At 47.9% G+C, this 27231-nt stretch overlaps 8 protein-coding genes across 11 annotated transcripts; 4 read left to right on the top strand and 4 right to left on the bottom strand.

The window, feature by feature from the left end:
- Positions 1–262: 262 nt before the first annotated feature.
- On the bottom strand, positions 263–1485 carry LOC111081443. Its single transcript, XM_022377544.2, has 3 exons — positions 661–1485; positions 531–608; positions 263–469 (listed from the first exon to the last, which is right to left on the bottom strand). The coding sequence occupies exons 1-3, from the start codon at positions 1117–1119 to the stop codon at positions 323–325; spliced, it is 684 nt and encodes a 227-aa protein (XP_022233236.2). The 5' UTR covers positions 1120–1485; the 3' UTR covers positions 263–322.
- LOC111079593 (serine/threonine-protein phosphatase 4 regulatory subunit 3) lies at positions 1438–10307 on the top strand. 4 transcript variants are annotated; one of them, XM_022374870.2, is made up of 10 exons: positions 1438–1642; positions 4255–4657; positions 4728–4925; positions 5060–5998; positions 6080–6257; positions 6329–6584; positions 6645–6917; positions 7009–7142; positions 7210–8042; positions 8113–10307. In XM_022374870.2, the coding sequence occupies exons 2-10, from the start codon at positions 4547–4549 to the stop codon at positions 8212–8214; spliced, it is 3024 nt and encodes a 1007-aa protein (XP_022230562.1). In that variant the 5' UTR covers positions 1438–1642; positions 4255–4546; the 3' UTR covers positions 8215–10307. The 4 variants fall into 4 exon arrangements, with proteins under 4 accessions (XP_022230562.1, XP_022230778.1, XP_022230625.1 ...); XM_022375086.2 differs by having other exon boundaries at positions 4255–4658; positions 4738–4925; XM_022374933.2 differs by lacking the exon at positions 1438–1642 and adding an exon at positions 1687–1918.
- Positions 10308–10402: 95 nt separating this feature from the next.
- Positions 10403–12554, top strand: LOC111081269 (cilia- and flagella-associated protein 36). The gene is made up of 4 exons (XM_022377321.2): positions 10403–11322; positions 11397–11605; positions 11665–11822; positions 11885–12554. The coding sequence occupies exons 1-4, from the start codon at positions 11133–11135 to the stop codon at positions 12336–12338; spliced, it is 1011 nt and encodes a 336-aa protein (XP_022233013.2). The 5' UTR covers positions 10403–11132; the 3' UTR covers positions 12339–12554.
- Positions 12555–12559: 5 nt separating this feature from the next.
- LOC111080341 (leucine-rich repeat-containing protein 40) lies at positions 12560–17209 on the bottom strand. Its single transcript, XM_022376180.2, is given in 12 exon segments — positions 12560–12957; positions 13015–13200; positions 13267–13455; positions 13519–13662; positions 14148–14245; positions 14247–14534; positions 14602–14774; positions 14855–14978; positions 15103–15306; positions 15372–15562; positions 16257–16678; positions 17181–17209. Coding segments are annotated over 12 exon segments (2133 nt in total). The 5' UTR covers positions 17189–17209; the 3' UTR covers positions 12560–12851.
- Positions 17210–17591: 382 nt separating this feature from the next.
- Positions 17592–20205, top strand: LOC111080789 (carotenoid isomerooxygenase). The gene is made up of 4 exons (XM_022376645.2): positions 17592–17822; positions 18169–18677; positions 18735–19785; positions 19844–20205. Exons 1-4 carry the CDS (start codon positions 17778–17780, stop codon positions 20117–20119), a joined length of 1881 nt encoding a protein of 626 aa, XP_022232337.2. The 5' UTR covers positions 17592–17777; the 3' UTR covers positions 20120–20205.
- LOC111081029 (adenosine deaminase 2) lies at positions 20127–22109 on the bottom strand. Its single transcript, XM_022376983.2, has 6 exons — positions 21936–22109; positions 21356–21841; positions 21120–21289; positions 20876–21057; positions 20678–20814; positions 20127–20616 (listed from the first exon to the last, which is right to left on the bottom strand). Exons 1-6 carry the CDS (start codon positions 22012–22014, stop codon positions 20159–20161), a joined length of 1512 nt encoding a protein of 503 aa, XP_022232675.1. The 5' UTR covers positions 22015–22109; the 3' UTR covers positions 20127–20158.
- A 2127-nt stretch (positions 22110–24236) lies between these two features.
- On the top strand, positions 24237–26310 carry LOC111082549 (adenosine deaminase 2). The gene is given in 7 exon segments (XM_022378780.2): positions 24237–24528; positions 24600–24910; positions 24912–25098; positions 25157–25326; positions 25385–25566; positions 25626–25762; positions 25816–26310. Coding segments are annotated over 7 exon segments (1527 nt in total). The 5' UTR covers positions 24237–24452; the 3' UTR covers positions 26280–26310.
- LOC111082566 (low molecular weight phosphotyrosine protein phosphatase 1) lies at positions 25681–27168 on the bottom strand. Its single transcript, XM_022378791.2, has 4 exons — positions 27020–27168; positions 26777–26961; positions 26545–26718; positions 25681–26486 (listed from the first exon to the last, which is right to left on the bottom strand). The coding sequence occupies exons 1-4, from the start codon at positions 27042–27044 to the stop codon at positions 26388–26390; spliced, it is 483 nt and encodes a 160-aa protein (XP_022234483.2). The 5' UTR covers positions 27045–27168; the 3' UTR covers positions 25681–26387.
- Positions 27169–27231: the final 63 nt, after the last annotated feature.

The following is a 27231-nucleotide window of genomic DNA, read 5'->3' as shown; positions in this document are numbered from 1 at the left end:
GCGGAAAGCGCAAGAGACTTCGAATAGTAGCACCGCCTGTTACCTGGATCTGTATCGCAAAATCATCAAAAAGTTCTATACAACAGATCTCCGCAATTCGGTAGGTTTCCGCAACACTCACGATTGGGCCGTTGCTATGAATTACTTTTGCATTTTTAGTTAAACGGCGAGTGTAAGATGCTGGATGTTCAGCTCAATATACCCCAACTGGATGCAGATCCTGCGCAGCAGGAGGAATACACGCCCATGCCACCACAGGTACGAAAACTTTTAAATACACTAAACGACCCTCTATCTTTAATAAACATCATAATCAACAGCTTCAAAAATTGGAAGAGCTCTGCGACGCCACACTGGCGGGCTCGTCCCTGTTGTAAGCGTGCTCCGATCGATCCTTATCGCTATTCAGCCAGTATCGATGCAGGATTTGGTAAATATGCTGCAAGCACTCGAACGAGGGCGACTGGCTCTGCAACAACAAAACGGAAATATGACTAGCAGTATAAGGGGAATGGCAGCGCAAGACTCACATTGAACATTGGTATTATGGGTCGTTTCTTGAACATGCTGCCTCTGGTTCGCAAGATTAGCATGTACTTCACATCCAACTAAAATGGCAATCAATTATAATTAAATAAAGCCTAAAAAGGACTTGCTCACGTTTTCAATCACTTCATTGAGCACTATGTCATGAATGTGTCCGCGCTGCACACAAAATACGGACTCCCGGCCAAAGGATCGCACCGTCTCCGTTTGCAGGGCCATGTCCCAACTGTAGAACAATTTCTCAGTTTTAACCAGAGCCAAGGCGGTGCGAACAATTACAGTTGCAAGAGTCGTAACAATGAGAATGGGATACAGGATGCGTGGCTGCCAAAAGCTAGTGAGTTTGTCCCCGAGACACCAAACGCTGACGAAGTAGACGGTCGACACGGAGAGGAGCACCAGAAACCGGTGCAGCTGCCTTTGACACTGAGCCCCATGCTGGCGGTTCACCAGTTCTATTCGCACCACGTCCCCTCCGTAGTTTTTGATGTACACTTCCAGATCCTCTTGTGTAGAGCCGGCATATTTAGCACCCAGGCTGTAAAATCGCTTTCTCGTCAATTCCGGTTCCATGTATTATTGTTTGTTATTGTTTATATCCAGTATCGATACGATGTGTGTACTCGCTGCTCAACACTGTGCTCAGCCTATTCCCGACCATTATGAATTGGAAATTGATAGGGTAAAGAGCTTCGGAAAAACTATTAAAGGCAAATCTTAAAAAAACACGTATAGTTCTGTGTTGGAACATTATATTACAGAATTTAAACTGATGCATTACAGGTTTTGAATATTTTCCATTCGGCGATATTTCACATAAATATCGATGGTTATGTTGTTGCACACTGTTTGGACGAAAAACAATATGGCGTCTGCAGCGAACATTCACACACACATAGCACAAAAAAAATCGTCGTCGGGTCAGCCAAACGCTCGAGCGTCGGTTCCGCGGAAAATTGTAGAAATATCCAAAAGATAAATTGTTACAAAGCGCGTGGTAAATAATAAATATGCGCAAGCGTAAATTTGATCAAAGCTGAACGAATGCGAACAAGCGCAGACACCAAAAACAAAGGCAGAAACAACAAATTGCAGCGTGAGTGTAAAACTTTTTGGTAAAAGATTCAATATACCCCCTCGCGCCGCTCTCCTGCTCTTGTCCTCTTCTTGCGGCTTCTGTGTTGTCTGAGCGTGTCTCTGCCCATGTGTGTGTGTGTGTGTATTTTCGAGTGTGTGTACATGATTCGTTCTCTCACGTACTCCTCCGCGTATGATTGCCCGAAAGCAAATAATTGGAAAATATCCTGCCAAATTAAATCCCTACGCCAGTAGTCCGGCTTGTTGCTGTCTATGGTTTATTGCCAATTTGGAGGTAATTTCATTGCTATTATTTTGTCCAAATTTATGCAACAACGCAAACGTGTGTTGAGTTTCGCTCTGTTGAATTGAGGTGAGTTTTTCGTGCGCCAGTGTGCGCCTGTGGTGTGTACCCGATGTTTTTCTTACGTTTTCGTGTGCGTTTCAATTAAATAAAAAAATTGCGAATATCGGGACAACGGTATACATTTAAAATGCGCTGCGTCGTCAAGTCAAAACACAATCAGTTGACAAGAATTGCATGCGTCAGAAGATTTTGCGGGTGTGTTGATTTGGGGGAAGACGGCATTTTTTTTCTTCTTGTACCTCTCTTTCCTTCTTCGATGAAATACGCTGCAATGTTTGCGATTCTGTTTTGTGCCTGCCATTCGCAATAATTTCATTGAATGAACCGCAAAAGAGACGGCCAAAAAACCGATGTACTTGCTAGACGGTGCATGTGTGTGCGTGAGTGAGTGAGAGTTTGTGTGTGTATCGCATATGAAAATAAAGAAATTAAAAAAAGAATAAATGGAAAATTGCTGACATTGCATTTCGGGCCAGAATGGGAGTGCGGGCAGTATTTATTTGTGAATTTTCGAGTTCTGGCCACGACCCAATACCACCCCAAAATGTGCATACAGGAACAGACACGCACACACGCGCAGGAGCGCGCGCGTATTCTGCACACATTGCCATGCATGCAAAAACAAGATACGACGCGTTCGTAACTTCTTCCGTTAAACAGGCTCCTTCTCCCCATACTCTCCCCCCCTGCCCAGCCCTTTTCCGCACTGTGCCATTCATTGTGTGGAGCGAACTCGCCCAAAGCGGAACCGAAAGAAACGTACGCGTTCCCCCGAATTGTGTCCTGCATCCTTTCGTTTTTATGCTTGCCTTCTCTTCTCGTTTCCTTTCCTTGCTTTCTTCGAAACGCATACACAGCCAACTGCAGCTTTCGTGTGTTCATGTGGGTGTCTATGTGTGTGTGCTTTCGAGTTCCCCCCCACTTAACTCCATGTTCTCTTTTGTTGCTGGGCAATAAAGCTGAACAGAGCTGTCGTTCTGGCCATTTCTCACTCTTTTATCAATGACTCCAGGCTCGCGAGCCGCCTTGTATTTGGCAGCCATTCAAATAGTCCAACTGCCGTTTATTAATAACCCCAACAGCCCAAAACATATCTCTTTTTTTTGTGCAGCTGATTGCGTAAACTTCGCTCTCTCAGCATTTGTTTTGAATTGCCTCTTGCTGCGTTTGTTTTGGTACAACTTTGCCAGCCGCTCACTAGACTCCGGAGCTCGTCTTATCAGCACGGAATTGGCCTATGGCGCTTCGTTGGAACAAGTACTATATTCCGTATGAATCGTATAGTATACCGTTTCGTATCTCTCCATCGTAATCGTTGTGAAAATCGTGTTAGAGCGGGCGCAACACGCATTTTTCTTTTCAACACCCAACCTTGAATGGGGGAAGTGCGGGCGGGGACAGGTGAAGGTTTCATATCGATGTGCAGTGATCTAGGGTGACGCAAATATGTATGTATGAGATGTGGTATCCACAATAGTACACACACACACACTTCCGCAACGATGACGTAGTTTGCTTTAGTTTGCGTTTTCGTTCTGTTTACACACAATATTTTATACTCGCTCTCTCATTGATTTTCGCCGTGTCTGAGCGATAGTCTAATACTGGGTGGATGCCATGCCACCCACTCAACTACTCTCTCACTCGCACTCTCGCCACTGTTTGTTTTCATCGCGCGCGTGTTTGCACTCGCCGCTGGTTGCTGGCCGTGGGGCGAAAGCGCCTGCCTGCCTGCCCCACACACAGTCTGCCGCAGCCGGGAAAGAGCGGAGATTGTGGAGAGTGTTGCTGCTGCTGCTGCTGCCGTGGAGAGATCTAATGAAAAGCGTTTAATGTTTGTAAACAGACCGGGCAAAAGTAAATTTTCTTTTGTGTTTTTCTTCTTTTTGGCATTTCTCATCCGAATGTGCGCTTCTCTCTTTCTCTCTCTGAATGCACCCATACACAGATACATGCATGACCAGGCACGCAGGCACGACGACACCATAGAGATGTACTGCAGCAGCAGCAGCTTTCACATTTCATTCATACATTTTTGAATTTTTCGCGAGATTTCATTTCAAATATTGCAAAGATTCAATTAAACGTGTTTGTGCAGCAGCGTTCCCTTAAAGACATTCACCAGAATGACGTCATCGCAGTGCGACTTCTTTAAATGTCAGATAAACAGTGCCATGAATCGAAGCGGCGTATTGAATGGGGAGCAATCTTTTGCTTTTTTTTTGTATATCTTAATAATCCGCATTTGATTTTTTGCATTCCAGCGTGGCATTGTGTACAACCGGACCGGAACAGGATCCCACCCCCCCAAACCGGCGCTGAATTATCAGCATAACATGGATGTACAAGTCAAGCGTAGAGATTAGCCGAATCCTTTGAATTTTAAATTCAAAATCCTAATTTAATTTAGTGTAGTAGCGTAGCCTAGCCCCCATTACTTGTGGTTCCAAGCCACAACGCGCAATCACAAGAGAAATCACAGATAAACAGAAAAAACCCAAAAACATTGAATCCCAAAGCTACGAACGAGAATATTGAAAACGCCAGGGCTTAATCATGACTACGGATACCCGCCGACGCGTCAAGTTGTACGCACTGAATGCGGAGCGGCAGTGGGACGATCGCGGCACGGGACATGTCTCCTCGACATACGTCGACCGATTAAAAGGTAAGTATATAGCTTACATTGTGTACTGTAGGTCCATGGGCTAAGCTAAGTGCCGTCTTCCCCCCAAACGATCTTGCAGGTATCTCGCTGCTGGTGCGCGCCGAATCGGATGGATCGCTGCTGTTGGAGAGCAAAATACAACCGGATACGGCATACCAAAAACAGCAGGACACGTTGATTGTCTGGTCCGAAGGCGATAATTTTGATCTGGCTCTGAGTTTTCAGGAAAAGGCTGGTTGTGATGAGATTTGGGAGAAAATATGTCAGGTTAGTATTGATGAGCGATCCTAGATAGCAGCACAAGCACAAGTACAAGCAACATGTGCTGCTGCTTCTGCCTCTGTTGTGCCAATGTCATTGCGTTTGTCATGCGTTCTTCGTTCTTCCGTAAACTGCTGCAGGTCCAGGGCAAAGATCCTTCGGTGGAGATTACACAGGATATTGTGGAAGAGTCGGAGGATGAACGCTTTGAGGACATGTCGGACACAGCGCCACCCATCGAGCTGCCCCCGTGCGAGCTATCACGGCTCGAGGACATATCGGAGACAATTCAGAGCTGTCTCTCCACACCGTTGCGCAAGGAGAAGCTGTCGATGGCCCTGGAGTCGGAGAACTACATCAAGAAGCTGCTGAACCTGTTCCATGTGTGCGAGGATCTGGACAACACCGAGGGGCTGCATCATCTGTTCGAAATATTCAAGAACATCTTCTTGCTGAACAAGAATGCCCTCTTCGAGATAATGTTCGCCGATGACACCATCTTCGATGTGGTCGGCTGTCTCGAGTACGATCCCAGTGTGGCCCAGCCGAAGAAGCATCGCCATTACTTGAAGCAGTGGGCAAAGTTCCGCGAGGCTGTTCCCATCAAGAACCAGGACCTGCTGGCCAAAATCCATCAGACGTTTCGTGTGCAGTACATACAGGACATCATTCTACCCACGCCGTCGGTTTTCGTCGAGGACAACATGCTGAACACGCTCTCCAGCTTTATATTCTTCAATAAGGTGGAGATTGTCACAATGATTCAGGACGACGAGCGATTCCTGCTTGACGTTTTTGCCGTGCTCACGGATCCGGCCACTGGCGACGCCAAGCGCCGCGACACGGTCCTCTTTCTGAAGGAGTTCTGCAACTTTGCCCAAAACTTGCAGCCCCAGGGCAAGGACTCGTTCTACAAGACGCTCACCTGCCTGGGCATATTGCAGGCGTTGGAGCTGACGCTGGTCATGAACGACAAGAAAACCAAGTCGGCCTCCATCGACATACTGACGGCAATTGTGGAGTTTTCGCCGCTGGTTGTGCGCAACTACACTCTGAACCAGGTCAACCGGCCGGAGGGCGTAAGTTTCCACCAACAACAAAAGATGCTTTTCCCCATAGATTAATGTGTATTTTATATGTGTGTGTGTGTGTATATATAGGAGCGCATGCTGCTGAACATTGCCATCGAACAAATGTTGAATGACTCGGAGCCGGAGCTGGGGATTGCGGTGCAGTTGATGGGGATCGTTAAGATCCTGCTAGAGCCGGAGAACATGCTCACCGAGAAGGGCGATTTTCTCAATTTCTTCTACAAATACAGTGTTCAGACTTTAGTTGGTAAGAGTCGTAGTCGTGGCGCACTCCATTTCCAAGGCGACTTGTGTGGTAACCAACTTTCCTCTCCACAGCTCCGCTGATTGTCAATACGCTGGGCGACCGTCCGCAAAACGAAGATTATCAGACTGCACAGCTGCTTGGCATCGTTTTGGACATTCTGTCGTTCTGCGTGGAGCATCATAGCTACCACATTAAGAATTTCTTATTGCAAAAGGATCTCCTCAAGAAAATTCTGGTGCTGATGAAGAGCTCACACACGTTCCTTGTACTCGGCGCCCTGCGGCTGCTGCGCAAGATAATTGCACTCAAAGATGAGTTCTACAACAGGTAATGACCGAAGGTTCGAGACTCTAGTTCGATTATTTATGCCTTTAACTTTTGCGACAGACACATTGTCAAGTGCAATTTATTTGCGCCGGTTGTGGATGCCTTTATTCGTAACAATGGCCGCTACAATCTATTGGAGTCGGCCATTCTGGAGTTGTTTGAGTTTATAAAACTCGAGGATATACGCACCCTGTGCGTTTATTTCGTGGAGAACTTTAGCAAGATATTTGATGAAATCGAATATGTGCAGACATTCAAATATTTAAAGAATCGCTACGATCAGTACCAGGATCGACTCAAGGATCGCGACAAGATGGAAAATCGTACAGATGGGTAGGTGTCTTGTCCCCCCACCAGGGGGGTGTTTCCATCCTCGAGAATTGGTTAACTAATTTTATTTTATGTTTGGTTTGTAACCTAACAGTGGCCTGCCGATCATACGCAGTGGTGGACGGTTTCGTAGGGATCAGCGTCAAATGGAAGAGGAGGAAGAGATGTGGTTCAATGAAGAGGATGATTTCACCGAGGAAATCGATACATACAACAATGTCATCAAATGTAAGAGCCCTAAAAATATACTCGTGGGTAGTTTAAATACACAATTTTCTGTGACAACATTTTTCAGCCGTCAGCGAAAAGAATGGCCCGCAAAACCAATCACCGCAGCAGAAATCTTCTCCGCCGCACAGTACGTCACCCCACAGCGGTTTACTGGGTAATCTGAATTCCACAGCGACTGCCACAGCCACAGCCACTGCAACTGCTACTGCCACATCAGCATCAGCAGCTGGTGCTGGTGCTCCCGTGGCCAGTGGAAGCAGCAGCCCAGAGGCGGGCATTGTCGATGAGCAGGCCCAGGCTGCAGTGCATCTGGCCGCGGCTGCCAACATTGCACTGCAGCATCACCAACAACAGCAACAACAGCAGCAGAACCCATTCCAGCAACAGCAGACACAGCCTGAGATCGCCGAACTGCACCAGCAGTTGAGCGGTGTGGAGACGCCGCAGAATCAGGAGTTGGCGCTATCGCCATCGCCTACAGATAACGCCTCTTCATCATCGTCGTCGTCATCATCATCATCATCATCGCTTGAAGCGTCCACGTCCTCTTCGGCGTCCTCATCCTCATCTTCATCGTCACCGCCGAGTACGTCGGCAGCCGCTTCTCATTGCGATTCGGCGACAGTAGCTCAGGTTGTGGCCAGTCAGTTTTTAACGATCGCGATCGCCGCGTCCGTGACAGCGGCAGCTACATCGGCTGCCCCCAATCTGGCCCCAGCACCGATTGTGGCCGATCCCGATATCGAGTCCGCCGACTCACAGCCGCCTCCTGGCACCACAAGCGAGCTCGATGGCCTTCTCGTCCAGGCTGTGGCGGAGAAAGAATTGGTGGCATCCAGCATCGACGCAAGCACAGACTCGGCGAATAGCGAAACGGACAAGTCGACGACCAAGAAGGTAAACTAAATAAATAGAATCCAAATATTTATATTGCTATATTATTACATTTTCTATTCGCTGCTTACAGGGCCTGGTCGATTATGAGAGCGACTCCGGGGAGGATGATGACGAGGAGGACGAGGACGACTCTGATGGGCCACAAGCACAAAAACGCGCGCGTCTGGCATAGTTGACAGATGCTGAGCAGCAGGGTGGCATCAATTATAAATTAGTACACACATAACCCACACCTACACCCACACTAACACACACACACCAACACCAACGAACAGAACGTAGGGAAGGAGGCGGAGGAGGAGCCGAGCGAGCCAAGCCGACCAGGAGGTCGTCGAGCATCGATGGTCAACCAGCTTGTTAATGCATTTTTGCGGCAACGACAGGCACAGCAGATGAGATGGGAGACGGGAGATAGCGGTACGATGTAAGATCGAACAAGAAAACATAAAGTTAAATTTTAGCATAAAAATTTATTTGAAAGGAAAGCGAACACCTAAAAGTAAAACAAGAAATTATAAATCTTACTTTACTAAATTAAATCTAAACAAACAAAACAAAAACAAAATATATATATATATATGTATAGATATAAAAATATATACATATATATATATATATAAAAATATATATACATATATATTCAAATATATATGCATATGAAAATACAATTAACTATGTATGTGTGTCCAGCCGCACATAACCGAACACCGATCAGCGATCAGCGAGCGATCCAGGCATCCCCACAGCATATGCTACGTGCTCTGTTGTGTGCGTTTTGTTTTTTGAAATGTTGGAAAAGCATTAACGACGAAACCAAAATAAACATGTATTTAGTAGTAAAACAGAGACACTTGCAACACACACACACTCACACGCAGGAGGAGCAGGATGAGGATGTGGATAATGAGTGGTTAGATTAGAGCAGATCCCTTAAACAGATCCTGTGAAGTTGGCTGGTGGGCTGGTGGCTGGAATGTTGTGGAGAAACTTAAAAATTTTGTGCAATATTTGGATAATAATTTGTGGTATTTCAAAGACAATTGCAATACGTATTTTGCCTATATCCGTAGTTATATTTTAGAGTTAATTTCCATTACCATTTTACCTATCTAACAAGACAGGACAGGTGTCTCCCTGCCAATCGCAGTTCTATACATATGTATATTAAAGCGCTGTCTACGCAACAGCCGACAGCTACAGTAAACAAATCTTGGGTGCAAGGTCCAGGTCCCCCCCTGAGGCTTATCTCATTGAATTTGTAATACGAGCACAGATCGGGTAGACAGCACTGTAATGTGTTCAAGCAGAGTAAAAATATACACATACATATTTACTTGTAAGAAATGTGTGTTAATTTTTTAATGGCAAACTAGCGGAGAAATTAAATATATACATTCATATATATATATATATATTCCGTTTAAGACAAGACTATTCACGTACAGTGAGCAATTGTTTTGTAAATACCAGCAAGTGTGCCCCTGCCCCCCCAGCGGCCCAGCCAGCTTGACAATTTCTGTTCATGCAAGTTAGAAGTATCAAACATTTGGAAAGGCGATCCAACAACCCATACATACACTCTGACCCAATGAACCATGTATATAATTTAGTCAGCCTCTATATCGAATTAGACGATAATTGTTCTTCTTGCACCCACTCGCGACAGTTACAGAGCAACAGCAACATAAGGACTAGCAATTGAGAATGGTCTCGTACAGATTGAAAGATGGATTTGTGTAGAAACAATCTCTCTCTCTTTGTTGTACATGGAACCATGTCGAAGGCCAGACGCTTGTCTGACTGTGTAATTAATCAGTTGTTGCGTTACCTTTGAACCATTATCGAACACACACACACAAGCAAACACACATACACACACACACAAATCATTGACAGCAAGCAAGAAAAAAGTAACTAATTATAATTGATTACAAATAGAACGTAAATTATAAAACAAGTGGGGGGAAACAAACAAACAAACAAACAAACAAATAACAATAAATTACAAATAAAATAGTCTTCTTACGTTTTCCATGTAAGTTCTTTTCATATTAAATATACAAAAAACACATAATTTGTATTAAACGAAATGTAGTGGGAGGCGGCGGCACATACCAGAGTACCCAGACCCAAACCCCAATCCAGCTGCAGCTCCAGCCTCAGTCCCTATCCTGCCTGATTCACTCACACCATATCCCCCAAGACACTGACTGACGTTTCGCCCTCGATCGCCAGAAGTAATAAAGTTATTTGTTAATAATCGTATCTGCCATGTGCGTGTGCGTACTGTACTACTTTTATTTATTTTAGTGTTTAAACATAACTAAGAAACGAAAATCAACTCTCACAGCAAAAACGGTTTCCCCTGGAGCAACCAAAAGCGATCGTATCGTAAATTCCACACCACCCTCAATACACCCACAACACACCCTTCCCAGACACATTTGCATGCCCAATAATAATGTAGCTGTGGAGAGTACAGATACAGAGATGAGATACACAGATACATACATACATACATACATATATCCTTCCAAGTTGTTGGTTTTTGTTTTGATTGATTGATTGAACAGCAACAAATACAAATGCAAAATGCAAAACACATGCGCATAGAGAATGCGCGAGCAAAAATATACAAAATAAAAAACAAAAAACAAAACGGAAAGGAAAATAAAAGAAAATAAATAATTAGAAAATAAGAAAAAAAAAAAGCGAAAAACAAACACTATAGTTTATACATAGTATTTATATGAATGGTGTGTATTGTATATGATATGCTGTCGTCTAATCCCTAATCCCAACACACACACACCAACACACACACATACCAATTACATATATATAATTTGGATACTTTATTTAGTTGTTTAAACATCCATGCGTAAAAACCGATATATATAAACTATATTATGATTATGAAGTAAATTAAATAATAGTTTTTAATAGTTTTTAAACAGAAACAAACAATTGTCGAAGCTCTCTCAAGCGTTTTTATTACCCATACAACCCTGTACAACCCTTGCGGTTGTGGTCTCTCGGGCTGGGTGGGTTTGTTGTCAGGGCAACGACGTCCTTGCAAGGACCAAACAAATGTTTCCAGCAAATGTTGACTACACTTTTTGCATTACGGCATTAGTGTTTATGCCACTTGAGTCACCTGAACAACTTGCATCGAAAATGTCCGTAGAAGACTCCTGGGTTTTTGATTCGCTGGTTTGCTTCCTCCATGGACCTGTTTGGAACGCACCGCTGCAGACCTTCATCGAGCAGAGATCTTTGGGTAAGACTTCCGGTGCACCGCACCTTTCAGCCACGTCATCTCCTAACTGCCGTGCATCTTGCGCCTTGGTGCAGTCTTCGATCCCAATCTGCAGTTGGACGAGAACAACGAGGAAATCCTACAGATTCACGACGAATACAAGAACCTGGTCGACTACATGCTGGGCAGCTTCATGGAGGAGATGCAAATATCGCCAGATCAATTCGAGCTGGCCTGCTTGGAGGGCCGGCAGCAGGGCCAGGGCGAGAATCCCTTCCAGTTCCATCAGGTGCTGTTCCAGCAGGTGCTGTATGCCAAAAGCATCGTCCAAACATCGTCATGTCACGTCTGAACGTTCTTTAGATATGGGCCGCCAATGATGTGAAAATCTTCATACGCATGATGACGCAACGCAACGTGGAGCTGCAGCTGCAGGCCCTGGATCTGATAGAGAAAAATCAATTGGCCCAAAATTCCGTGGACGAGGGTGACAGCAACAGCGCCACTGGCTCCGATCAGGGGTGGGTTGGGCACTGAATGTGAATGAATGCGGCTCCCCTTCTCATGATAACTTAATCCACAGCGATGCAGCCGTTGACGTGGATCAGCTCATTGCCAAAACCGTGGACGATGGTTTGGAGAGTCCGGAGGCTGCCGTGACACCCGACCAGGAGGCCAGCCTTGATCTGGTCAACGACAAGTTTCAGCGCTTGAATCTGTTCTTCGAGCAGGAGGACCGTGTGGATCCCACCGATGTGACGTCGCGTCAGGAGTATCTGCGCCAGCAGCGCGACAAAATCGTGGAGATCAAGAAGCAAGCGCGCGCCAAGCAGCTGCAGGAGACCATGGCCCGTGGCAGTCCTCAGGGAGCCGAAGGAGCCCGTCCCAGTTCCGCCCAAGTGGCACAGCAACTGCTCGAGAACGGCGGCAAGACCATGGAGCTCGCCGCGCCGCTAGATAGCGAGGACAATGCAGCACTCCAGCTGCGCCGTACCCTGGCCAAGCGACTGCGCAGTGAAGTTGTGGAGCACAACTAAGCGGGATAGTTGCGCGACATCTTTTGATTTTATTTTCAAACTTTCTCAGCCTCCTTGCACCTTTCCTTTCCTCTTCCACTATTAATATCTATCCGGTTCTATCCGCTTTTCACCAAATATCTAAATAATCTATGTAAAAATTGCCTATAAATTCCAATTAAAAATATGAGGAATGGGAATTGATTTCTTTTCTGTTCCGGTTACCTTCAAAAAAGATTTTTAATTGAATTTGTATTTTTAATTTAATATTTTCAACCAGAATTTAACAGGGTGGTGCGTCGTGCATTGCCAAACGCTGACTAGTTCAGTTGGTAGATGGTAGATGCGGGGATATTCTCTATGTTATAAGGTACCTTCCATGCGCGATCTCCGCCACGTCCACACACAGGCAGACTAAAGCTAAAGTCTGAATGTGTGTGGGCGTGGTTGAGCTTTGTAGCTACCAAAACAAAAACATTTTAAAAGTGCAAATTGTCTCAAATAAAAAATTGTGTAAATTGCGATTTTGCTGCTCTATCTGGGTACGCGATCCCGCAGATACGACATTATGGATTCGGTGCCCTTCATTAGGATCTGGTGACGTGGCTGTCGAAATGGATTGCCCACCAGTTCCAAGTGCCTGCAGAAGGGGGAATTAAATGTCTTTGAGTGCAGATTTTCAAGCGAATATTCTTACGTTATGTTGGTCAGTGTACCCAAAATTGGCGGTATGAAATCAATGTCGTTGTTGCGCAAATCCAATGTAGACAAGCGCGGCATGCACTGTAGTCCGGAGACATTTAATTCCTTGATGTGATTATCGCTGGCAATGAGAATCTCCAGACCCTGCAAATCGTACAAACCACTGGGAATAAACTCAAAACTGAAAGCGAAAAAGTGGGACTTGTGTGAAGATATATTTTTGCAGCAGGTTCTCCATTGTACCCACCGATTGTTCGATATGTTCAGCTCGCGCAGCGTGTTCAGCACCCCAAACTCCTTGGGCAGATCGTTCAACAGATTGTTGGATAAATTCAGAAACGTAATGCGCGTAAACTGTGAGATGAACTGCGGCACTTGGCCAATGAGATTGTGGGCGAGTACCAGTTCCGTGACCAGATTCTGCATGTGCTGCAAGCTGCACAGAAAGAGAAATTCGTTTAAGGGCTTGGCCAGAGGAATGCCGTTGGTGGCCACTTACCCATTGGGCAAGGTTCTTAGCTGATTCCGCGCAAAGTCCACGACATGCACTCCTTCGGACTGGGCCAACTGAAAGACCTTATCGGGCACATCGGTTATTTCCTCCAAATTGACAGCCAATGTACGTGTATGCCGCAGTTTGTATCTGCATGAAGGAGAAGAAACTCGAGTTATTTCTTTGCGATTCGTTTGGCTTTGGGGAATATCAATGAAACTCGGAACTTTGTGATACACTACACCCATCGCGGACAGAGTTCGCTCTGACTGAAGTGCTGGCCGTAGAACTGCTGCTGCTGCTGTTGAAACATGGCTTCAAAGCCATTGAATCGATTGAACGATGGAAAGTCTTGCTCCAGCTCATGCTGTTGCTGTGGCATATAGCGGCCAGAATGGTCGAATCTTTGCTCTCGTTCATAGTTCTGTGAGTGGTATTGCGGCGGCGCATAGACACAGAAACGCTGGGCTTCCGATTGCATTTGCTGCTGGACCTGATATTGACACTGATATTCGAAGTGCTGCTGCTGTGGCTGTTGCTGTAGCTGCTGCTGTGGCTGATAGCTGCTGCTGCTGCTGCTGCGGCGTGGATGAATGTGCTGGTCTGGATTGGGGGGCAGAGTTTGATGTACATACCTGTCGGGATAGTTTCCGGTTGGGTCGCCTGCAGCGTTGCCCGATTGTCCGCCACATAGGCGGGTTCCGGCAGCACTATCCGTGCCACCCTCCTCCTTCAGTCTTGGCCAGGGAACGCTCCTGCAGCGTCTTCAGAATGCGCGCAGTGCCGCATTGGAGAATGTCACGTCTAATCGACTTGATGGGATTGCCCTCCACCTGCAGGCTAATCAAATGGGCCAGCGCCGACAGGCTGACGGGCAGCGTGTCGATAGTGTTGTTCGATACGTCCAGGCGGTTGAGATTTCGCAGCAGGCACAGCTCATCGGGCAGCTCTGTGATCTTGTTATCCCGTAGGTCGAGTACCTTCAGGTGCGGCAAGTTCTCGCACATCCTTATGGGTATGTTCTACGTGGAGGGGCATTTTATAGTGCTTATCCATTGGGAAGGTGCTGGCAATGGCCAGTCATCTTACCACTATGTAATTGTTGCTGGCATGCAGCTCGATCAGGGCCTCGTTTCCCTCAAAGTCGGACAGCTCCAGGATGTCGTTGTGTTGGATGTACAGGAACTGCAGCTTCCTTAGCAGGCCCATGTCCTCTGGCAAGCAGGTGAGGTCATTCTGCATCAGGTCCACCCTTTGCAACGCTTCGTGGGGGGGAGCGGTAATCAACATTTAATAGTGGGACGGGCACTATTATTGAGGGGCGTGGGGGCACACAACTTACAGCGCATGTTAACCAGATCGGGGGGCAGATCCTTAATGTGATTATAGGGCAACAAGAGGGCGGTTAAGCGCACCAGGAAACCAATACCGCCGGGCAGGGATTGTATGTTATTATGCCCAGCATCCTTTTGTTTAGAATTTTTGGTTAACAAGCAGTTGGCATTGGGTATTAGAGGGGGGGTTACAGATTACAGATTAATTAAAGACACCACAACCAGATTCAACGCAAAGGGGGGATTCTTCACTAACCAGATACTCCAGCATGTGGAGATCACTGATGTCCGGATTGAGTTCTGTGAACTCATTATAGCTAATATTCAGATGCCGCAGCTCGGGCAGGCTGTACAGCTCACGCGGCAAACTGCTGAGCTTGTTGCGACTCACATTCAGGCGCATAAGCTTCTCCAGTTTGCCAATCTCCGACGGCAGCTCCACCAGGGCGTTGTCATGCAGCTGCAGGCAGAGGGTTAGACATAGTGCATGGGAATTTGGGTCAGGATGATGGCTCGGGTACGTACAATCAACACGGTTAGCGACTGCAGGTTCTCAATCTTGGGGGATATGTGCGTTAGAGCATTGGAGCTCAGATCCAAATTGGTCAATGGCACTTGGTTCCACCAGGCATCCTCCTCCTTGATCGACAGCTGCTCCAGAGTGGCCGCCTTGCTGTCCGCGTCAGCCTCGTTGATGTCGTACAGTCGGTTGGGCACTGAAACAGACGAATCGTGGAATCAATTAGAAGGCTGTTGCTGGCCATGGCGTACACTAATCTACAGGCGGCTTCTGCACTGGTCGGCGGCGCTGGCTCATCCAGATCCAGTTCCAGCTCCAGCTCATCGTCGGGATCCTCGCTCTCCAGCTCATCGCCCGAGGAGGCCATCTGAAATTCACGAATCTGATAGTAGCTTCGTCGTCGCGGGTGCGGTGCACACATGCAGAACGAAGTAAGCTGCTTCTTTCGCGTTGGTCGCTTGGAGGACGCAATTTTGATGGAAGATGACAACTTGGTTAGATTCGGGCACATCCGCGAGCAGCACAGCACGCTGCGCAAACCAAACGATGACTGGCGCACAACGGCAACACCTTTATGACATGACTGCAGGCGCCTGGCGCTACCTAGTGAAGCGGCAAATGTTGTCGACTCCTTTTAGGGGCCACCAGGGCCAAGTTCGAGATCATCGCGAATCGCGATTGTCTCACATGAACTGAAACCACAATGCACTGCTGTCAACGAGACCGTTGCACATCGCATGCTGCTCATACTGCTGTTCCATGGGCGCCTTCCCGGTGCGAGGCCTCACCTTTGACCGCCAGCCTCGCAATTGCTGCTGCGACACCACCGCATTGGTGCCTAACATTGAAGCTACACTTGGGTGCACTGCATTTGCTTGGGTTTTACTCACCACTAGACAATCCCTTGTTCGACAGATTCAGGGTGCCCGACTTGCGCGCCAGCTTCCACAGCTCCTGGGTTAATACTGTATCGTCCTCATGGGTTGTACGTTCATGGAATAGGGGCTGGAAGGCGTAGTTTGGCCGGGGGGATGCCTGCATACGCGGCCGTGGATGGGCAGCCATTTGTTGGGATCGTGGGGATGCAGACATTCGTGATCGTTGGGCGCATCGTGGAATTCTGCTGGTGGATCCATTTCCAGGGCCGTTCCTTGGCACAGAGTCGCCGCTCATATCGATGGGATCGCCGTAGAAATTGAACCAGGAGCAGTCGTCAAAATCGTAGCCGTCGTTGCTAGTAGGCGAAGTATTGCATTCCTTGGCCAAGTTGTTGAATGCGTACAAGCTGGCAGTGTCTTCGACGTTGCTGAAGCTGGGCGGGCACAGGTACAGGGTAAAGGTGTCAAACAATCATCAAAATTGCCAAAATTATGTTCAAATATTTGCGTCGTTTGTTTTTCTTTTTTTCAGCTGCACGAATCAGCTGTTCGTAGGTGTTGTTTATTTGTGCGTTTAACAACACTACCCTTGTGAATTTAACGGATAATGCAGACTCAAATTAAACTGGCAAAAATGTACCTAATTACGTTAAAAACTAACGAATCTTGAAAGGTTCACATTGTTGAAATGCAGAACTTAGCTGGATATAATAGACTTAAAAGACTCAAGACACAGCTGCACAAATTAAAATCAATTTAAGCTGCCAGATCTGGGGCAGCTGCTGCACCTGTTCTGCCGCAGTTTATGATTCTAGATTACTTTGAGTAGGGCCAGTAATTGATTTGATCATGAACTTAAATCTATGCATAATGTGTGTGCAGGCCGCAAGCCGCTTAAGGGCTTAGGGTTAAGTCGCTTAATTCGGTTTTACTTACTTCATCATCTTGGGATTGGTTTGGGTTTTGACTTGATCCGACTGGGGCTTCCTCTGTGGGAAGATACGAGATACATTGCAACGGCGCAAGGTCAGCCACAGAAGTTAGTCAGTTAGTCTGTCTGTCTGTCAGTCTGTCTGTCTGTTTGTCGGGGGTGTAGTGTTGGGTTTCCTAGCCTGCTTTACGCCCCACTGCAAAATGTTTGCTGCTTGCACCTCCGCCGAACGCCTTAAGCGAGTGACCGACGAAGCGGCAAAAATGCTGAGCTCCCGCATGAGATGGGGGGCCTGGTCTAGCCGTACTACGTCGACTGTCAATCAAAATTATGAATAACGCTGGCGCACGGCGTAGGGTCAGTTGCCTCCAATTGGTCGCCGCCACCCTCATAAGCCATCCCTGCTGGGCGGCGGGCACCACTAGGTGCGAACAAACGCTGGGGAGCACTTGCCAGTTCTCATTTGGTTTTCATTGCAAGCGGAACGGAACGTAACGGAACGGCACACGTGGATTTTTGTGTAGTTTGGATATTGCATCAGCCGAGGACCGTGGACCCGTGGACTCACACTCACCCCGATAGACTTCCCCTTTTGTGTGGCAATGGCGGCTGGGGTTTTCAAGAGCTTTATGCGAGATTTCTTTGCGGTCAGTCGATTGGTCACTACGCGATATCCTAAAAATGATTAACGAAAGAATTTCGAAGTTTCGAATTTGGCGAAAGGATTCCAAAAAGTTATCTAAACGAGCAGCTGACAGAATTTTAAATGAAAGCGGATTGATTTAAATTCCATTTCCACATTTCCCCAGTGCTTGAGCTAATCCATAGACAGGCACAGACCTTCCTTGAGAACCCGCACAGCTGGGCATAAGTTTTTTTTTGTACTGGAATGTGGGAAAAGCGCCAGCCGACAGAATAATCCACATTAATCCATGGCGAAAAATTCTTTTGGATTAAAGCACACACCTGAACTGAACCTCTTCCGTTCCACAGGTCAAATACGATGACAAGCAGCATGATCCGGAGGCACAGCGACTGGATGGCAGTGGTCGCTATTATCCCAACTGCTCCTCGGATGTCTGGCTGCGCTCCTGCGAGCGGGAGATTGTGGATCCCATCGAGGGTCACGCCAGCGGCCACATACCCAAATGGCTCAACGGCAGCCTCCTGCGCAATGGTCCCGGCAGCTGGAAGGTGGGCGAAATGCGTTTTGGCCACCTCTTTGACTGCTCGGCGCTGCTGCATCGTTTCGCCATACGCAATGGCCGTGTGACCTACCAGAGCCGCTTCGTTGACACGGAGACACTGCGCAAGAATCGGGCAGCTCAGAGGATTGTCGTCACGGAGTTTGGCACGGCAGCGGTGCCGGATCCCTGCCATTCGATCTTCGACAAGTTTGCGGCCATCTTTCGGCCGGACAATGGCACGGATAACACGATGATCTCCATCTATCCGTTCGGCGATGAGTACTACACCTTCACCGAGACGCCCTTCATGCACCGGTAGGTCCAATGTCCATTCCGTTCTTCTGATTCCTCTCTGATATGTGCCAACTGCAGCATCAATCCCTGCACTCTGGCCACAGAGGGACGCATCTGCATTAGCGACTATGTGGGCGTGGTCAATCACACCTCGCATCCGCATATCCTGCCCGGCGGCACGGTCTACAATCTGGGCACAGCGATGACCAAGTCCGGACCGGCCTACACGATCATCTGCTTTCCCAGGGGCCAGCACATGTTCGAGGAGGCGCACGTGGTGGCCACGCTGCCATGCCGCTGGAAACTCCACCCAGGCTACATGCACACCTTCGGCGTGACCGAGAACTATTTCGTTATCGTTGAACAGCCGCTGTCCGTGTCCCTCACGGAGTACATCAAGGCCCAGCTGTCCAGCCAGAATCTCTCCGCCTGTTTGAAGTGGTTCGAGGACAAGCCGACGCTCTTCCATCTGATCGAGCGTGGCAGCGGCAAACTGGTGCAGACCTACGAGTCGGAGGCCTTCTTCTATCTGCACATCATCAACAGCTTCGAGCTGGATGGCCACGTGGTGGTCGATATTTGCAGCTACAAGAATCCCGAGATGATCAACTGCATGTACCTGGAGGCCATTGCCAATATGCAGACCAATCCCAACTACTCCAACCTTTTTCGCGGTCGCCCCTTGAGATTTGTGCTGCCGCTGGGGGCCAGAGTGCACGGCCAGGACACGGCGTCCGGCTCCAGCAGGCGGCGCCTCATCAAATCCTTCTCCCTGGCGGGCCTGAGCACTGCTCAGCCCTCGAGAACGCTGAAGCATTCCGTCTCCCAGTACGCGGACATTACCTACCTGCCCACCAATGGCAAGAGGGAGGACGCCACCGAAGAGACGCTGCAGAGCGAGGTTAAGCGGGGTCGCTACGAGGTGCAGGATGCCATCAATCTGGTGACCCTAAGCAACAGTCGCGCGGAGGCGTACCAAGACCCGCGACGTGGCATAGTCTTGCGTCCCGAAATGCTCTGCGACTGGGGCTGCGAGACGCCGCGCATCAACTATGACGTACACAATGGCAAAAACTATCGCTACTTCTATGCCATCAGCTCCGACGTGGATGCACCCAATCCAGGCACTGTGAGTACACGAAAACCCTCAAGCGTTCCTTACACTCCGTTCCGTTCCTCCGTTGCAGCTGCTGAAGGTGGACGTGTGGCAGAAGACGAGCCTGAGCTGGTGCGAGGACAATGTCTACCCGAGTGAGCCCATCTTTGTGCCCTCGCCGCAGCCGCAGAGCGAGGACGATGGCATCATTCTGGCCTCGATGGTCGTGGGCGGTCTTAACGATCGCTACGTGGGTCTAATAGTGCTCTGTGCCAAGACCATGACGGAGCTGGGCCGGTGCGACTTTCACACGGGCGGACCAGTGCCCAAGTGCCTGCATGGCTGGTATGCCCCGAGCGCGGATTAGGCCAGGGTTTAGCTTAGTCTGAGTTTGTTGTATTTTAGATTAGAACTTTGGATTCAGGACATTGGCAATAAACTCCTGCCACTTGCGCTGAAAGATGCGATTGATCTTGCGCCGCTCGTCCGAGGTGAGCACCGCATACTTGATGGAGTTGAGGGCCAGCTGCTTGAGGAAGCGCAGATCCGCCTCGGCCGGTGCCATGGCCATGAAGGCATAGTAGAAGTCATAGCTGAGGCCCTTGGCACCCCACAGCCCCGGATCATCGGATGATATCACAATGGGAAAATTCTGAGCGATCAGAAAGCTGGCCGGATGATTGCGCAGATCCCAGACAAAGCCCAGCACCTGATTCGATATGGGATTCACCTCGATGGCAATGTCACGCTTCTTGATCGTGGACCACAGCTGCGGATGCTTGGGCAGTGCCAATGCGTGTCCAATGCGCTTCGAGCCCAGCAGAATGGCATCCATTATGTTCCAGTCGGTGCGTCCATGCCAATCTGCAAAGAAGACAGTCAATCATTAGTCTGGGATCCCCCCCCGGCTGTGTGTCTGCCTCACTTGTCTCGCCCGCGTGGAAGAAATAGTTGGCCGTGCTGGGCAGGTCGGACAGCTCGTTGACGAATTTGCTGAGCGGATCGCCCGTATCCTCCTGTCCAATCAAATCGAAGCCAATAACAAAATTGGGTTTTGCATGGCTGCAGGGGAATCAGAATTGGATTTTTATCCGAGTTTGGGTCTGTATTGTCTTGGACTTACTGCAGCTGCTTGAAGGTTGTGATGCGTCTGCTCATCTCCTCCTCGGTGGCTCGATTCCGCTTGGCGTAGATCACCTTGAGGCCGACAAAGTCGTGATGCTTCGCCTTGAACTCCTCCACGATGCGTTCCAGCTCGTTGGCCACCTCCAGTGTGCTCAGCGTGCGATTGTTATCGTCATACAGCTGGCAAAATGGGCAATAAAGCTCACGGATTAGCCCTCCAGCTAAATGGAAGCGATACTCACAGGCGACAGAGAGGCTCGCACCTCGGCGTAGATGATGTTATCCTCACACAGCTCCTCCAGCAGGCGCTTGTGGTAGGCGCAGTAGGTGGGTCTGTACTTGTACAGCCGATCGACAGTCGTAAAAATATTCTCAAATCGTTCCCAGATCTTTTTGCGTTGTGGCAACAGTGCTGAGAGTGGTGGGGGAGAGATTAATGTATCGAATAATAGCTCGAAAAAATGATTGGCAACCCCACCTTCTGGCCTCTGGCGGTGCATGTTGATGTGCTTCTCGAGCTGCCGCTCGTACTTATCCCGATCCTCCGCATTGATGCGCTCCGTGCACACATTCTGCACCTCGCTGTGGCAGCCACTCTGGTCGTAGGTGAAGACGAGCAGCCCGTCCACATTGCGGCACGTGTAGAGGTTGTTGGTGGTGCTCAGATTGCCAATCACCCACTTGGAGGTGACCATACCGGTGTTGTGGCCATGCAGGAAGGCGCCCTTCGGCATCTTCTGTATGAAGCGGAACACCTCGCTCTGGCGCACATATTGCCTGCCCTGGAAGAAGTGCATGGCCGGCGGATACTTCTCCGGCGTCTTCATGCCCTCGGCAATCTCCGCACGCTTGGCGTTCATCAGGATGCTGTTGGCCTTCTCCTCGTCCGAGGAGAGCCAAATGTTGCCGCCCAGTGAGGCCAGGCGCTCCGCCTCCATGATCTGCTCCCTCAGTGTCTCGTAGGCTGCAAAAATTGATTGAATGGATCGAAAACGGTTCCCCCTCGCATTTGATTGTGGATGCTGTTTAATCGGCAGGGCAACATGGCGGCGACTTACGTAAGTCCGTGGCATGCAGCCCCCCCAGAAGAAGGGCCGACACCAGGCACAGCAGCAGCAGCAGCAGTCCCAGCAGCATCGCTTCCCAGTTCCGTCACAAAACCAAATATACGCCGTATTTATACTTATTAGATGCTCGTCGCTCGGCGTTTGCCAGCCAACTGATAAAGCCCCTGCTGGCTGACCCATATTGTTTGTCCCACACTCTCCACTCCCTGTTCATGATCTCGGGCTGCTTTTTAGCTGCAGTTCAATGTCAGCGATTAGTCCACTCTGCTCGGCTCGGCTGCTATTTGTGGGTGCGAAATGTTGGGCACCGGCCTTACTCCGCCTGGCACTTTCGTTGACACTGGCCCTGGACTGGGGGCAATTTGCACATAGATTTCATGATCGCATCATTGCCATTACAGCCATACCCTACCCCAAAACGAAAGCCTGCATCTGCACTGCTATATATGTATGTATGTATAAGTCTCCAAGGTCTCTCTTGGGTGGGCAATAAATTCATTTAAATTAGCGCTCTGTGTGTAGGGCACCTCTGCGATGGCATATGCCCTCTTCTGGCTATGTTCTATCAGGCAATGTTTTGTTTTTATATGCAAGCACATTGCGCACATACGAGAGTATATGGTAATTTATTTGCGTATTGCTTACTTGCCCAATTTGTTATTTGTTGATTCACTAAAATGATGCTTGACATTGACTACGAGGAGGGGGCCGTCCATCATGCTCTGTCCAAGAGAATGTCTCTCAGGGATATGGGCTTTGAATCTGCCTCTGTTTCTCTGTTTTTTTCAGCATCAAATTAAACAAATCTTTATCAAGGAGATATAGGGAAAGAATTGATAGAATTTATTTCATATGTTTGCCTGAAAGTATGCAAGGGCTGCCAGATCTAGACAGATCTTGCATAATAAAGACTACTAAGGACATAATTGTCCTTAATAACATTTTCACATTTTATTTTACCCAATTTTACCCTAATTTACCCAATTGGCATTAAGTTTCATTAAGTTTTATTTTTATTTTTTTTTTATTTTATTAATGTTTTATTTATTATAAAAAAGGTTATTCTTGAGAAGAGTTATTCCACAATTTCCTTTTAACTTATTCCACCATTAAAAAAAAAATACGAGACATTTGGTTCAATTTCGGTTAACGATATATTTTTAGCTGTTATTGTTTGAATTAAATTTTAAAAAACCTACGTTCAAATTTGCTTAAAATTATAACCATTTTAAAGAGACATCAATGCACAATATGAACAGAAATTTGCATTAATATTTTGCTCCAACTTTCGCTGAGATCTGAGTTTGAATTGATCGCCCCGAAAACCACTTCCATATTTGTCCCGTGCGAATGGCTTCTCGAAAACGAAGAGTTGCCTAAAATCGAGCACCAGCTATAGAGCTACTCAAAAGGTGCGACATAATGGTAAAACAATACTGAAAATCTCTAATAGCATTTAAAACCCGATAATTTTTTTTCTAGAAATTATTTTTATTTTTTACTCTGCATTATTTTCTCTGAGTGTAAGAATAAATTGATTTAAGTTCAAGTTCTTTACTCCGAAATTCACTCCCAATGCTTAGGCTTAATTCACTCTGTAATAAAGTTGTATAAAAATCAGAAAATAAATAAACATTACCAGCCCAATTCATGTCGCGGCAGTTTTTCTTAAATGACAACCGAATAAGTGCTCACCTTCTTTTTTGTTTTTTGTGCCTGTAACCGGGGGATAATTGTCGCATCTGCAATTACCGTAAATGCCGCACACCCCCTTAGCACCCACAATAAACACCGCCCCATCGGTATACGGGAGCTGGAGGAACTTGTAATTCCAATGCCGTATGGGACTACCTCGTAGAAACCAACAAGCGCGTCCGCAAACGTCAGTGAAAATTTGCCAAAATAGAAGAATAGAAAAAAATATACAAGTAAATATTTAGTTAAAAATCAGCGAGCTGTGGGCGCGCGCGCCTTCGTCATTTTGAACCACTTAATATTCACGGGCGTTATTCTATACGACAAAAAAAAAACAACAACAACAAAATCACAAGCAATGGTATTAGAACGAAAAATTGTTTTCGGCAATTCCGAGAGCGAGTGCGTCGTCAACCGTTAAGAGGCTTCAACTCCAGCTCGCATACAATGTCTGGCTGGGATTCATTCCAGGTTTATCTTTTAATGAGGTGATTGCAGACTCGGCCCCCCCCAACAATGATTGTGTAAAAATTATAGTTATTTTTGTTGTTGTTGTTTTATTTGTATTTTTGGTAACTTTCAGTGGTGCGGCATGGGTGTTGGTGCTCGCAGTTCAGAACGGGCACTGCTAACGAACGGGCGTGTGGCGCGGTGAAAGAAAAGAAATCCGAAATTCAAACCAAACCAAACCAAAACCCCAAAGCAAACAAAGTCAACGTGTCCGACTCAAGTCAATATTTGCATAGTGTACTCATTATCCACGTTGTTTGGAGTACACGAAAGGTCAAGAAAGTCACAGAGTCCTGTCACATAATGAAGAGATTTTCGGTGCTGCTGTTACTGCTGGTGGTGCCGCACCTGATCCTGGTCCAAGCGCAGACTGCCCTAAGTAGGAGCCTCATCAATCCGATCGTGTCTGTCTACGCAGCCTAAACCCTTCTCTTCTCATCTCTCGCTTAGGCTACGAGCAGGCGCGCCAGGCGGTGCTCACTGCGGAGGAGGAGCTGATGACGGGCGGCCATACATATCTGAGCACCGAGGAGGCCAAAGCGGATGACATCTTCATGCAGTACAAGCTGGGCGAGCTGGCGCAGGGCTTCCGCAATGCCGAGCAAAATGCCGCAGCCATGCACTTTTTCAAGGCCAAGCCGCTGATCGATCGCAGCGGAGTCTTTCGCTTCCTGCAGAAGATGCCCAAGGGAGCTGTGCTCCACCTGCACAACTCTGCCTCGGTGAGCTCCAAGTGGGTGGTGAAGAACATGTCCTACATGCCCGGGCATGCTCCGCTGCACCACAGACACAGGTCGGAGTGTCCTGACGTTCCGACGAGCGCCCAAGGAGCACCAGTGTCAGTCGCAGTATGTGCGTGTCTCCGACGAGCGGCGGAGTTCCATTGATCCACTGGTCTATGATCAGAATTTTGAGCGTCTCATCAATCTGTACACACCGGTGCCAGAGCGTAAGTTTTGGGCAGAAACTTCGTAGGAAATGCTCTGATTTCTCGCAACTACTTTCAGTGGAGTATCCTACGATCACCAAAGTGTGGGATCGCTTCCAGGACATGTTTGACACTTTTGGGGATGCCATTAGATACTTGCCAGCCTTTCGCGCCTATCACTGGCAGATGCTCGAGGAGCTCTACAACGACAATGTGATGTACGCCGAGATTCGTAGCAGCTTAAAGCCGGTAAGTGAATTCCGTACTTGAGTTACATTTTGTGATCATTTCGAGCCGCTCTCAGCAGCTGTACGATGCCAGTGGACGGACCTTTTCGCAGGAGCGAACCATACAAGAGTTTTATGCACTGAACGAGAAATTCGTGCGGCTGCATCCCGACTTTCTGGGCATCAAACTCATATATGCCGTCTATCGCGGGCACGAGGTCGATAAAATAAGTGAATATTTTGAGGATTTCCGACAGTTGCAGTGAGTAATATAAATCACTTGAGAGCTGAAATTCTCACTGATTGTGACTGGTTTTATAGCAAAGCTTTTCCCAACTTTGTGGTTGGCTTCGATCTGGTGGGACAGGAGGACAATGGCAAGCCATTGTATGCTTTATTGCCTGCCTTAAGGGACCTGCCGCCCACGGCACACTTCTTTCTACACGCAGGAGAGACAAGTAAGTGGTTCGCAGGTGCACAAGGGTTCAAGCTAACCAATGCCTCATTTCAGACTGGTTTGGGGCCTCCACGGACATCAATCTGCTGGATGCGCTTCTGCTCAATAGCACGCGCATCGGACATGGTTATGCGCTGGCCAAGCATCCGATACTCCTGAATGCGGTCAAGACGCGCCAGATAGCCGTCGAGGTGAGCCCCATCTCGAATCAGGTGCTGCACTTGGTATGGGATATGCGCAACCATCCGGGCGCCCAGTACATGGCGCTGGACGTACCGCTGGTAATATGCAACGATGATCCGGGCTTCTGGAACGCCAAGGCATTGAGCTACGACTTCTACTATGCCATCATGAGTCTCGCGCCCAACAATGCTGGACTGCGTGTGCTCAAGAGTCTGGTGTGGAATTCGGTGCGGTACTCCCTGCTCACAGAGGAGGAACAGAAGCGAGCCTACCAAATCCTAGAGCTGACATGGTCTCGCTTCATCGACAAAGTGCTGCAGGGCAGTGTCTTCTAATGGCAGAACATTTTTGAATTAAACTTCAAAATAGGGCGTACTGTTTTTTCTCTTGGATATTTAATGCGGCCTGCTAGGCCTCTGACTTGTATGGGGTATCGACTGTCTTTATGGAGAGGCAGCCTTTCCTGTGTGCTGCTGAACAAAGCGTTCGCAGCTCTCCCGAATCTGCAAATAGGCAGCATGAAAGCCACTCATGCCTTGGGTCTGTAAAGGGAGACAGCCTTAGTATATAACATACAAATGATTTCTTAGTGATAATTACAAAATATGGATCCTCAATGATCTCATCTTCCTTGCGGCCCAGAAAGCTGCCCAGCAGCATTATCTTACACTGCGGTGGGGGCTCCAGGCTTGCTGCCATTTGGCGCAGCTCCGACAGGTTGCTGTTGTCCATGCCCAGAATGTAATCGAATTCGTAAAAGTCTTGCGTCGTTATCTGCCAGAAGAGTTTAGAATCTATAAGATTATGGTACGTACAGTACAAAGCCGCTTACCATTCGACTCAAGTGTTTTGACTTTAAGCCATGCTGCTGCAGCAGCTGCAGGCCACGTCCCTGTGGCTCTAGGCCCACATTCCAATCCCTGAGGCCCGCACTGTCCGTTTGCCAGTCCTGCAGTTGTTGTTTCACCATCAAATGGTTCAGTACAGCCTCCGCCATGGGCGAGCGACAGGTGTTGCCTGGGATGTACAATTTAAAATGAATTTAATATGCGATTAATGGATCTGTGTAGCTTACCTATGCACACAAACAGAACCTTCATCGTGGCGGAGACAATGCGAAATGCAGGTTGCGCCGATTAGTGCGCTGACTCATTTCGGAATTTCACAACCTATCTTCGGCATGCCGAATTTTGTATGCCCTTTGAGTAAGATATTTTGAGCAGACTTCAAACTAAATGATTGGGGAATCAATATGTATAAAATGTCTGAGCTGTTGCCATTTGTGCG

Source organism: Drosophila obscura, unplaced genomic scaffold (assembly GCF_018151105.1).
Source record: "Drosophila obscura isolate BZ-5 IFL unplaced genomic scaffold, ASM1815110v1 contig_150, whole genome shotgun sequence".
Lineage (NCBI taxonomy): Eukaryota > Metazoa > Arthropoda > Insecta > Diptera > Drosophilidae > Drosophila > Drosophila obscura.
This window is presented reverse-complemented; position numbering and strand designations above follow the sequence as displayed.

Coding starts and splice junctions, on each gene's coding strand:
- LOC111081443 (XM_022377544.2), bottom strand. CDS start 1,119: ATGGAACCGGAATTGACGAGAAAGCGATTTTACAGCCTGGGTGCTAAA. Junction 609..660: donor TCAATGAAGTGATTGAAAAC/GTGAGCAAGTCC, acceptor TTGCCATTTTAG/TTGGATGTGAAGTACATGCT. Junction 470..530: donor CCATAATACCAATGTTCAAT/GTGAGTCTTGCG, acceptor TTGTTGTTGCAG/AGCCAGTCGCCCTCGTTCGA.
- LOC111079593 (XM_022374870.2), top strand. CDS start 4,547: ATGACTACGGATACCCGCCGACGCGTCAAGTTGTACGCACTGAATGCG. Junction 6,585..6,644: donor AAAGATGAGTTCTACAACAG/GTAATGACCGAA, acceptor CTTTTGCGACAG/ACACATTGTCAAGTGCAATT. Junction 6,918..7,008: donor ATGGAAAATCGTACAGATGG/GTAGGTGTCTTG, acceptor GTAACCTAACAG/TGGCCTGCCGATCATACGCA.
- LOC111081269 (XM_022377321.2), top strand. CDS start 11,133: ATGTTTCCAGCAAATGTTGACTACACTTTTTGCATTACGGCATTAGTG. Junction 11,323..11,396: donor CATCGAGCAGAGATCTTTGG/GTAAGACTTCCG, acceptor GCCTTGGTGCAG/TCTTCGATCCCAATCTGCAG. Junction 11,606..11,664: donor ATCAGGTGCTGTTCCAGCAG/GTGCTGTATGCC, acceptor AACGTTCTTTAG/ATATGGGCCGCCAATGATGT.
- LOC111080789 (XM_022376645.2), top strand. CDS start 17,778: ATGGCGGCTGGGGTTTTCAAGAGCTTTATGCGAGATTTCTTTGCG. Junction 17,823..18,168: donor TTATGCGAGATTTCTTTGCG/GTCAGTCGATTG, acceptor TCCGTTCCACAG/GTCAAATACGATGACAAGCA. Junction 18,678..18,734: donor GAGACGCCCTTCATGCACCG/GTAGGTCCAATG, acceptor TGCCAACTGCAG/CATCAATCCCTGCACTCTGG.
- LOC111081029 (XM_022376983.2), bottom strand. CDS start 22,014: ATGCTGCTGGGACTGCTGCTGCTGCTGCTGTGCCTGGTGTCGGCCCTT. Junction 21,058..21,119: donor TGCGAGCCTCTCTGTCGCCT/GTGAGTATCGCT, acceptor CCATTTTGCCAG/CTGTATGACGATAACAATCG. Junction 20,617..20,677: donor CTTCCACGCGGGCGAGACAA/GTGAGGCAGACA, acceptor TCTTCTTTGCAG/ATTGGCATGGACGCACCGAC.
- LOC111082566 (XM_022378791.2), bottom strand. CDS start 27,044: ATGAAGGTTCTGTTTGTGTGCATAG. Junction 26,719..26,776: donor CAAAACACTTGAGTCGAATG/GTAAGCGGCTTT, acceptor CTCTTCTGGCAG/ATAACGACGCAAGACTTTTA. Junction 26,487..26,544: donor TCATTGAGGATCCATATTTT/GTAATTATCACT, acceptor CTCCCTTTACAG/ACCCAAGGCATGAGTGGCTT.